The sequence below is a fragment of the Sinocyclocheilus grahami genome, unplaced genomic scaffold (assembly GCF_001515645.1).
Source record: "Sinocyclocheilus grahami isolate Dianchi unplaced genomic scaffold, SAMN03320097.WGS_v1.1 scaffold79.1, whole genome shotgun sequence".
NCBI lineage: Eukaryota > Metazoa > Chordata > Actinopteri > Cypriniformes > Cyprinidae > Sinocyclocheilus > Sinocyclocheilus grahami.
The window spans coordinates 280401-292249 of record NW_015505258.1 but is presented as its reverse complement, the minus strand read 5'-3'; the positions used below and the strand labels follow the sequence as shown (position 1 = coordinate 292249).

Here is an 11849-nt window from a genome sequence, read left to right as displayed (position 1 = left end):
TATGTTTTGTTATTAGTTTAAGTATTTGCTATCGACTGTTCAACTGCGGAGTTTTGCACAGCACAGAGTAATGCGTCGTGTGTGTGTGTGTGTGAGAGTGTGTGTAAGGGGAACAGGGTCACATCACAGGAGAGTGAACAGCCTGTCAGAAATCATAGCACGTCAGCGGTCTTAACCGCGGCTTGTGTACTGCATCATCACTGTATCTGTCACACGACTCTGTTGCCCTTTCAGTCTTGAACTGATGGTAAAACTAATGACATTACTAACTGTCTTGATATTTACTTTGAAAGCTGAAGCGATTATGGTAAGGGGCGTTATATTTCCGATGCGTGCTTGTGGTGTTCGGCCAATCACAATGCACTGGGTCAGCTGGCCAATCAGAGCAGACTGCGCTTGTCAAAGGAGGGGGCTTTGTTGAAAACGACATGTTTTAGAGAGGCGGGGCATAGAGGACCTACATTAATGTACAGTATTTGTGTTTTTGTTTGTATGTGTTTTTTGAACATTAAAGCATGTCAACATATTCTGTTATACCAAATACACAAAATAATTATCTTTAAAATAGTATCATATGACCCCTTTAATATTATGAATTTGGACATACTGCTCTTCTCGTGTTGTTTTTCACACTTATGCAGTAGGGATGTCGGCATATTCGGAGTTTCAGACGCAGGAATTGTCTTAACGAGTGAGTCACTGACTCACATCTTCCAATTCTTATCTTCGTTCAGCTGGCTGATTTATTAAGAAACAAAGCAAGTGGCAAAGCAGCTGTTTATGAATGAGTCATTGAATTATTCACTCAACTGATTTGTTCTAAATGCTGATTCAGTCAGTAACAACACACCAGTGTTTGTTTCTCAAAGATTTGTGTTTAAAACTATTTTTGTTGGTGAAATGGAGCCAAAACAGACAATATTATGTCTATAAATGTAATATAAATATAAAAATGTAATAAAAATATAAATTATGTCTAAATGAAACTCCCATAATATTAACATCTTGTTTATTGCACTGTTGTATAAAATCAATATAACATTTGCAATCATGCTGATATTTGGGGGTGCTTTTGTTTGGTTTTTGCAAAGTGAATGAAATACTCAATAATATCAGCTCACACATTGCCAAATGGTTATTTCGCCGATTTCGCTAAAAGCTTTGTACTGTCGGTAGTACAAGTACATGAAAAATGTACCTACACAAAGATATCATCATTTTGACAGCAAAAGTCTGCCAGATGATGCAAACTGCATCATCCAAAGGACTTGACAAATCCAGGACTTTTGTGAAAACTACAGACCGTACTTCCACATTTTTGAATTCCCGCTCATGGATAGTCTGATTGAGCCCAGTGCATTATGGGCGATACATTTTTTCTACCTTTCTTCACCACAGCCTTTTTCTCTGTTGTTTTCGTAAAAAAAAAAGCTACATAGACATAGTTTCTACTACATAGACAGCCAGCTTTTATCAAAATCCTATCTTGCCAGCTGCAAATTAATCCATTAAAACAACACAATATTATCGCAGACATGTCGCACACCCCTAATATACAATGTTGTCTTATTAGCATTGCCATATTGTCTTTTTTCCTGACAAATGCTCATTTTTTTTACAATATATCATTTGCAGGTACAAAGAACACCCCTCTGCAGATCACAGCCATGGTGGTCAGTCTGGGCTACTTTATGTTTGACATGGCCTGGTGTGTGTACTTCCGCACAGAGGGCCTGGTGATGCTTGCCCACCACACCATGAGCATCCTGGGTATTCTGCTCACTCTGTGGCTGGGGGAGTCGGGCATCGAGTCTTGCGCCGTGCTGTTTGGCAGCGAGATCACAAACCCCCTCCTTCAGACGCGCTGGTTTTTGAAACACTCCGGCCGCTATGACAGCTTCCTCGGAGATGTGGTGGACGTTCTATTCGTGCTGTTGTTTGTGTTCATGCGCATTTTTGTCGGCGGCACCATGTTGTACTGTGAGCTGATCTCTCCGAGACCCAAGTTTATCATGAAAGGTGGCGGCGTGGCCATGTACGCGCTGTCCTGGGTGTTCATGGTTGACATCGGCCGCTTCGCATACCGCAAATCCCAGCTCAAATACCAGCGCTGGTTGAATCGTCACAGGATGGCAGAGGTCAACGGGCAGGATGTGAAGAGAGACTGAAAGATCTCTCAGATCAGCGGTTTGGCCTCTCGTTTCGAACACCGGAGAGAAGAATGAGAATCAGAACAAGTGTACCAGCTAATAAAGCTCTGCAGCTAATAGATGTTTACATATTTTTTAAAAAGATATCAGCCATTAAAGTTGATTTCTGGTTGGTAATATACACATGGGAAAACATCCATGCTGTATCAGAGCCCTTAAACAGTCTTAATGGTTTTTTATTTTTTGCCATTATGATTAACTCAAAATTCTTACAATCAAATCTAATTTGATATATTTGTACTCCCGAAAGAATGAAGTGTTTAAACTCTTTTAAGTACTGGAAATATTTGATATTTTTGTAATTAGGAACACTACTTGTTATAAATTTTAATTAAAAAGTAAATCTCTTCTTTGAAATGTAACCATTTTTAAATTGAGACTGAGTGATGACTTCCAGGCTGTTTGCATCAGTTATTGATCTGTTATGGTGATTTGACCACACCAATTGATAAATCAATAAACATCATCATCATCATTACAATAATGTATTTTAGGATGTTGTAATGTTGCAATTGATCAAGGAAAAATGTATTAAAGTTTATTCAAAGTCATTGTGAATTGAATACACCTCTTCTGATTAACGTGATCAAATTCTGAATTACAAATCATTAAGATATTGGGGTTTAATAACCGAAATCGAGGTCTAGGTGGTTTAACGGTTAAGCGATTGTAAAAAAACAAAAGTGCTATTAAAAGGTTACAATTGGTGATTTGTAAGGGATTTTGTATACTGTTTTATTATTTCTTTTAAAAAGCGGTGAAGCAGTTTTGTTTTAAAATATGTATGTATATTGTAAAGATTTTTTATGAAAGTGTTTTGTTTTCAGGTGGAAATCTTTTAAGAAATTCTTTAGATTCATGACTCAATTGTTTCATTTTCTTGCAAATAAGAACATATTATACAAAGTATAATTACTAAACAAAATATAATAATGTACGAAAAAGGTCCAACTGAAGTAAAACGCTATTAACGCGTTGCAGTTTTGTGAGCGTCCACCATGTGGCAAACTAACATAATACTTGAACGGGTTTTCGCACCCTAGGGCTTGACGGTTTTTAATTCAACCAGTGACTGCCTCACATTTTCCAACGGATTAATTAAACTCATTTAGCCAGCTGACTGTAAATCAAAAAATTCTCGACTGTTACTTTAATAAAAACATAATATGACGGAAAAATGGGCGAAAAGTGAACGCCTGGTCTGAATCACAATGGATACACATTCAAAACAAGTACGTTTCAATGTAATTATGAACAAAATACTAAAAAGCCTTTACTCAAAGCTATCTAAGACGACATTAACTGTATCACAGACTCTTTATTTTATTTTTTTTACATGTCCTAATATTTTATTTTCCACTGACTGGACGCGTTTCCAGAGTTTGAGTGAATCTTCGCGAAAAAGAAACTTGGAATCTTAACTCCAAACTGTAACCAAAACACTGAAAGTTTCTCAAATTGCAGTGAGCCTGTCTACCTAGACAGCATTTTGTGCACGTTGCGAGTCAGTTCAGCAGAGCGAGCTGGCGTGAACTGGGTTGAATCGGAAATGCTGTCCATGCAGGCGGCTCACTAGGTTTTGAGACGCAACCCCGCGGGAGACACGGCACATCTCAACTTTCCCCAGTCTGATGGACCGGAACCTACAACCTCTAAACTGATTTCACCGTGGACCCTCGCTTCCATACGAGCTCGGTATCATCTGGGAAAACACTTGGGAAGAGCCACGCGAACTTTGTCGAGTGGTTTTGTTTATTTTGACGCTGAAGTGATTTCGTCGCCGCTCCATGGAAACTCTTCGCGAGGTGACACGTGTATGAGCGCGTGTGCTTTTTCCCTGTCTGGGTGACTGTGGGATTGGTGTGGATGCACACGGTTGTTTATTGTTGTTGGGAAAATATCGCGTCTCATTTTTGGAGTGGACGTTATTAGGCTGCTGTTAGCTTTAGCATAGCAAGGCCTCGTCTGCAGTCTGGGTTTGCGGTATTGCTGCTGCTGTGTTGGCCGTGGACGTAACGTTACACACATTCAGCATTAGGAAGCTCAAAAGTGTTTTAATTGTCAAAGGATTGTAACTTGGAGCAGTAGGAAGTGTTTCGTCGTCGCCTGGGAGCTTCTGCTGAATATGAAGGTACATTTACAGCTGCACGATAACGGAAAATCACATTGGGAGTTATTTTGGTTGAATTGTTGACTGTGCAAGCCTCCTGACTTGTTACTATACTGTTAAAACTAGCGAGTATAACGTTTTTATAACTATATAACGTTTTTATGTATACAGAACATACTGAGTTTTATTTTATATGTCCAAACTGCAATTACAGTAGAGGTAGAGTGTTATTGTGTTAATGTTATTGTTGCAGGATTATTTTTTGGTAAACCGCACCATTACTCGAAGAACCAAATGTTCATTGGGTTGCTTCAGGATATTTGCAGATTGGTTTAAAAAAAAAAAAAAGTGTATAAGCACTTTTAGGTCTTCAATGCATATTATATGCTTTTATATTTTCTAATATTTAAAGTCATCTGCTCATTGGTTGTTGTTTATGTTTATGATTGTATGTAGTCATTGGGATTAATTGCTGTTTTGGTGCAACTTTTATAATAAATGTTATGTTTTGTTTTTTGTGAATAGGGAACCTCCTGATCTATGGATGCAACAGCCTCATGCAACATCAGAAACCGAAGCCTCGCCTGACGCATCTGAAAATGACTATAGGATATAGGACAAATAAAAGCTAAAAACAAAAGCCCAATGAGCGACACACGGTCCACAGGCACTGACAGGTATGTTCGTGTTATGTGGACTAACTTGCTTCTGGTATGATCCATGTACTTAAGCAGACATCTCAGCCTACATCGGTGTTAACTCTGTATAGTGAACTGTATTGGACAGCATTGAGCTTGCATTGGTTTGGTTTTGTAATTATGTGTGTGTGGTGTAGGTTTATGGTCATGAAGTCCGGTTTTGTGCTTTGCTTCCAATTTTGAGAACTCTTGTTTCCAGTGGCCAGTCAATGCATGTATGAGAATTTGGATGCACTCGAGTATGTTTCTGTAGGTTTGCAGGTGTGTTGTATAAATACATTCACAAATGCTGCATGATCTGTCATGTTGGTGTTGTTTTTGACTCGTATGTCTTTTGACCTATCAACAGTGAAAATTATTTAACTTAACAAGTGCAGTTTAGCCATGATGAGCAACTTTCATGGTGCCTATAGCACTTGAAATGTCATTTACTGTGGCAACATTTTGACTTTGACAGCTTCTGTGGCATTTTGGGAGGGGTTGTTTTGAATATCAGCAAATGCAGTAGTTCATCTGGGTCTTTTTTTGCCTACTGTTTTGTGAATCTCTCATAATTGTTGAATTAAACATTGCTGACACTTGTATATGTTCTTCTATTTCACACTGAAACGTGTTTCCTGTTCATCAGTGATAAGAGCAGCTTAATAACCAAGTTGCTTAAAATAGCTGTGCTGCTGTGCTCTTATGCATAGCTTCACTAATGATATTTTGACACTTCAGTATTTGAAACTGTACTGTCATTAATACATTATGAAATGAAATGCATGTTATGGTCATTACAGCTATAGCTCTGGTAATAATGTAAGCTAGTTAGCAATGATACAGTAATGTTTGTAGTTTCACTGGGTGAAACATCACGAAGACAGTATTATTTTGACCATTAAGGTTTTTTTTTTTTGCATTGCGTTTTTTCTGACAAACACAAACTCTTAGGGTGCTTTCACACTAGCACTTTTGGTGCGCACCCAGGTTCGATTGAAGTCAGAGTTCGGTTCGTTTGGATGATGTGAACGCTGTCTTCCGAACTCGAGTGTGCACCCGCGAACCGTACCTGAGTCCACTTAAAAAGGGTGGTCTGGGGTACGGTTCATGTGAACTCCAATACTGTTCACTGCTGATGTGAACACAATCGTACCAAATCCCGGAAGTGAACCGCTATTAATGACGTATTATTTGATAAAAATGTGTGTTTGTGTGTGTTTCACTCACTTTCCTGACGCGCTACGAACAGAGCTGTATATCTCATTTCTGTTCGCCTTCAGCATTCTTTAGAGCATTTGCAGTACATTCGTAAGACAGACGTAAGTGCCGTTATGTACCGAAGCTTTGTAAACAAAACGTAAATATATAAAAGTGCAGAGAGCAATGCTATGCATTGGCCACCTTCTCCTGCAACGTCGTTACTAAGCAACGTTGATGCGAACCGTGGTTCGGACCCAAATAAAATGATATGAACGCAGTCCAGCACACTGTAAAACCTGGTAAGTTAAGAATACTCAAAACATTTGAGGAAACTTATTGCCTCAAAATATTTGAGTAAACAAACTCAATTTTTTAAAGTTAGTAGAGCTTAACATTTTTATGACCAGTGGGGCGGGGCTGAGAGCCATGGGCTTCCATGGTCCCACCCCACTCATCACAATGATAATTCTATACAACTTGCTTCCGTTAACAGCACATTCATTCAGATCTTTATAGTTAAGTGCTAGCTAGTCACAGCACACTAGCACGTACTAATGTAGTTATCTAAAAGACTCACTCACAATACTTGCATGTAAATAGTCAAACAACATGCAGTATAAATAGTCTTTTAAGTTTTGCTGTCCATCCTCAACCTAACCACAGGCTCTACTCTTCACCACAACGGTAACACTACAAAACCAACATAACAGAAACCTATGTAAATCCTAACATAACACAACATTTAAGTACTAACTTATGTCTCTCTATGTTAATCTTGTGTAAAAACACACAAAATAACACTTAATTTCTACATTTATTTTCCTTGTTGTCTGATGCAGTCTAGTTGATGTCTAGTTCATGCTGGGAACTAGAAAACGCAATAATTTTAAGTTCATCTTACTACAACAACATTTTAAATTTACAGAACTTTTCAATTAAGTCCAATGAACTTTCATTATTATTTAATTAATTTCACTGTTCGGTTTTACAATGCGGGGGCAGGGGGAGGGGGGAGCAATCGAACACTGGTTCGGACCAGGCAAACGAACCAAGTGTTAAAGCACCCTTAAATTCATGTTACTGTAATGTGAAATTAATCACATTCTCATTACTGTAATACAGCAGTGTTTCCTCCATCAAGCATGCTGCGTTACTGGGTAATCTGCCGCACAGTGACCAAAATATAATCGCTGTATATTTTAGCTGAAAGATGAGAGTTTGTGATTTTTGTATGGAGAGAAAAAAACTTGGGTGTTGGAAAATAATCTTTTGACAACAAATAACCAACCTTGCTTTTTCAACTGTGTTTTCATCGCTGGCTGCATGCAGCAATAAACCTACTGCACTGAACTACCCACTGAATCGCTCGATTAGGGTGGTTCTTTTTAATGAATCAGAAGAACCAATCAGAGTAATTAAACACAGCCCTCCACAGTCTGAATCATCAGCTAATGTGGTCATTGTTGTTTGTTGTTATTTATTATAAAGCTGTTTGGGTGTTCCCCCTATGCAAAATAAGAAAAAAAACAATAACCAAAAATCATGGTTTCTCTCTCTATATATATATTTATATATACATTCATACATAATTAAAATTAGTACATATATAATTAATTTTTACATGTGTGTGTATATATATATATTTTTTATTATCTTATGCAAGTAGATTTAATTAGTTTTATTATTTTACATAACTATTGGAGATGGAAGGTTTAATTGTGCTAAATAGCACATAGTATTTTAGCTGTCAGTATATAAATCTAGCTGCATTGTGGTTAATTAAGCTGCTGTACAGGGTGTGCATGTACTGTGATCATGCAGAGCTCTCTTGAATCTCAGATTTTCAGTCCTTTATTTCTACGCACAAAACCAGTCAGCCCACTCTAGCTTTAGATCATAGTGTCAACACGAGGGCTGTGTTCTTCTGACACACGCCTAGCGCTTTCTGCAATACAAAGATTCACGGTTGAGGAATTATGAAGCAGCGCGCTGATGTTTTGAGTATGATATTGTTGTGTGCTCATCCTTGTGGCCATAGTGGCTGACAGACGCTCTCACTGGAGTGTAAATGAAGAGTGGAGTGGGCCGGCCTCACACCCTGCTGCCACTTTGGCATGCACACAACTGCCACTCCTTCTCCTCTCCGGTGCTCTTTCTGCACCAGATCAGTAAAGATCACCAGCCCCTGCTGAGGCACAACAATGTCTGACACCCCCGATCCCCCCCCCCCTTCCCCTACGTTTTCCCCTGCCCCCTCCACCTCCAGACAAATGGGCCTTTCACTACAGCACTGGGCCACACCTATGCTCACCTTTACCTTGGGTGAAGCAGCAGAAAGTCTCAGAAACACACCTAGTTACCCCGTTGTCAGACGTAAATATGAGCATGTAAGCTTAGCAGCAGGTGAGTCATCCGTCTTGTCAAAGCCCTCATTGTGATTTCAGCGGTGCTGCCTCGTGTCTTACACCCTTCTGAGCTGAAGTAGAGAAATTGGTTTCTTTTTTCTTGATGGATAGGGTGGAAATGCTGAAGTTTGCAGATTGACATAGATGTTTGATGTTGGATTTGGACAAGAATACCAGTTTTGCCCAGTGGAAAATCTTAAAAAATGCACAAAATCATAGTTCGGAGGAAGGCTGGTCTGTGCGGGGTGGATATTCTGGTTTCTCTGGCAGCGTAGAAAATCTCAGTTGACAGTCACGAAACCCAGACTGCACTGTGAAATCAACTGAAAGTCTATGAATAGAAGTAACTCAGAAATCTCAGTCTCACGCAGAAGATAGCCATGAATGCACATTTTGTTACAAAATGTCCCTTTGGGAATAATGTATATTGCGCCAACTGGCAAGAAATGCATTTCACATGGCCATTAAAGTAATTATTAATAAGTATGGGCAAGTTCTCCCTAAGGTTCAGGTATGGTGTTTTTCAATTTTTCAACACCCATTTATAGTCAACACCCTTGACATTTGAGTCAGGTGTTTTTCAGCTTAAAACCACATTTGGTTGTTATTGTTTTCATCAGTTAATGATCATATGCCAGCTGTATGATTACAGGAATGGTGTGATGAAGGGTATTGTTTTGAATTAGCTGTTAGCATATAAATTAGCAGACTGTTTTGATGGTGATATCATGTGCTGCAAATACTTTGCAACCTACAATGCTCAAATGTAAGAAATGTAAAAGAAAACAAATATTTTGTCACATTGGTCAGATATTTGGAGTTTTTGTGCGTAATTATTGGGCGGACACATGAATATAAAAAAAAAAAAAAAGTGATGAGTGGTGCTACTGTGGCAGCTTTTGCTAAGGGGGCCGGTCACGTTATTCTTTTCAGCAGACTGTTTTGATGGTGATATCATGTGCTGCAAATACTTTGCAACCTACAATGCTCAAATGTCATGAAAGAAAACAAATATTTTGTCACATTGGTCAGATATTTGGAGTTTTTGTGCGTAATTATTGGGCGGACACATGAATATAAAAAAAAAAAAAAAGTGATGAGTGGTGCTACTGTGGCAGCTTTTGCTAAGGGGGCCGGTCACGTTATTCTTTTCGTTCCATTGACTTCCATTCATATGTGTATGCATGCAAAGGAATTTCGTATTTCGCTGTGTTCCAAAGTTGAAGTTTGGTGAACACTGCTCTGCGAATTCGTATCACATGAAGATGTGTGACCCGTAGAAGATCAACCTGTCCTCGAAGCTGAATAAAAAAATGCAAACTTTAAAGGGATAGTTCACCCAAAAATTAAAATTACCCTGTGATTTACTCATCCTTAAGCCATTTCATGTGTATATGACTTTCTTCTTTTAGAAAATATAATAAGAGTTATATTAAAAAAGTCCTGGCTTTTTCAAGCTTTATAATGGCAGTGAATAGTGGTCGAGATTTTGAAGCCCAAAAAAGTGCATCCATCCATCATAAAAAGTACTGTTATAAAGGCCTTCTGAAGTGAATCAATGCATTTGTGTAAGAAAAATAATTATTTATTATATATAAAAATATTTAAAACTTTATAAACCGTAATTTCTAGCTTCCACTAACTGCCATGCGTTCATGAGAGAGTGGCGTTACAGGGCATAACAATAGCTTTGCTTTGAATGTAATAAAAAGTACACATTTTCCAGGTAATATTTGAACAATTTTCTATGGCTTTAGTACAATGAAAATATAAAATCTTTTTTTTTTTTTTTTTACTTTTCTGCTAACAGCATGTTGTCTATATAATTTCAGACTTATTTTCTCACAGGCTCACACAGTAATGGGTCTTTATTCGTGAGTGTATATCAAGTTGCCATTGCCACTATATTTTAGGAGAGGGGTCACTAGCAAGGGGTCAGCATATTTCGACCTCTATGGCATCAAAGCAGTTGAAAACGCCTAATTTAGACAGGAAGTGGGTGTCCAACTGACATGTTTGTCAACATCTTCACATTAATTTTCACTGTGAGAACATGCAACCATCAAAATGACATGGTGTTTGCAGATACTTTAGAGACAGTACTTTTCCCCATATTTATATGCAATATCATCTTGTGTACGGATTCAAATTATTGTATATATTTTTTTTAAACATTCACCATGTAAACTTCAACAAATTGATTGTTAGAAATTCTGATAACTGGTAAACAAACTTTGTTTCCCATCAGACTGACATAAAACTCTACACCCTGTCTCCTGAAAGATGTGTAATTTCTAACCAATCAGATGGATGCTTTTTACTGTACACCAGGCTTCAGATGGTCCAGGAATTATCCTCTGTGTACTGGGACAGAAACTACATTACCAGTAGTTTTTTGTGACTATAACAGATGTCAGTAAAGAGCTCTAAAATTTGGATTCCTAGCAGTACAGCAAACCGAGTTTGGAGAGTTCTTTCACAGGGTTTGTTTGAACATAGATTCCCCTATACACCCTGGCAGCGAGTAAGAAATGTGGAGCTGGAGCCAATAGCCCCCTGGCTGTTAAGAGGGGGAGGGACATTGACCGAGGGTTTGCAGTGTTGTGATGTAGATGTTAATGCTCGCATGCACTCGCTGATACCAAAACGCACGAAAGGTGCAAGGATTTTTCTAATGGTACGATGCAAGAGGACATATGTGGCTGGTCACATGACGTTGAAGCTTGCTGCCAGTGTTATTTTCAACATCAAAATGAACATCTAATATTCTCTGTTCCCTGTGCCATATCATTGAGGTCTGATATATTCCTTCTCCATTTGCAGTCTTGGCTTAGACAATCCCTGGCCTTCTGTGCCAAATGGAGACCAGACTGCTGTGCTGTATTTTCTCCGGTGCATTAAGCTGTGACTGTAAAGTGTGGGGGGAGAGAGACTGCCTCTCTGCAGAAGGCGATTGGATATGATTTATTTGCCGTCCTCTTCTCCCTCACGCTGCGTGGATGCTTAAATCTTATGTAGTTTCTGGGGCAGCGTGGCAAGGCAGGCACACTGGGCCGAGATTAATCCTTTGTGTTGCGTGCTTTACTGCTGTGAGATGCTATGACAGTTGGCTGCAGGATTAACGTGGAACTGATGCACTAAAATACAGATTTTCTATATGGTGTTTTGAAAGAACTTGGTCATTCAGGAACATTAAAGGAAAATAAAGGCTAAATACAAATTAAAGATGCAGTTCAGTCTTTTT

At 38.7% G+C, this 11849-nt stretch overlaps 2 protein-coding genes across 6 annotated transcripts in view; both read left to right on the top strand.

Moving 5' to 3' along the window:
* LOC107586230 (transmembrane protein 136-like) overlaps window positions 1-2923 on the top strand; it is a 7503-nt gene extending 4580 nt beyond the window's left edge. For all 3 annotated transcript variants that reach the window (XM_016273491.1, XM_016273490.1, XM_016273492.1), the window contains exon 3: window positions 1636-2923. In XM_016273491.1, the coding sequence (XP_016128977.1) occupies window positions 1636-2168 (533 nt within the window). In that variant the 3' untranslated portion in view covers window positions 2169-2923. The remainder of the gene's footprint in view (window positions 1-1635) is intronic.
* Window positions 2924-3674: 751 nt separating this feature from the next.
* The window catches only part of LOC107586229 (rho guanine nucleotide exchange factor 12-like), a 61618-nt gene continuing 53443 nt past the window's right edge, over window positions 3675-11849 (top strand). Inside the window, exons 1-2 of one of the 3 annotated variants that reach the window (XM_016273488.1) lie at window positions 3675-4341; window positions 4846-4997. In XM_016273488.1, coding sequence (XP_016128974.1) covers window positions 4966-4997 — 32 coding nt within the window. In that variant the 5' untranslated portion in view covers window positions 3675-4341; window positions 4846-4965. The remainder of the gene's footprint in view (window positions 4342-4845; window positions 4998-11849) is intronic. The other 2 variants (XM_016273487.1, XM_016273489.1) reach the window with 2 other exon arrangements.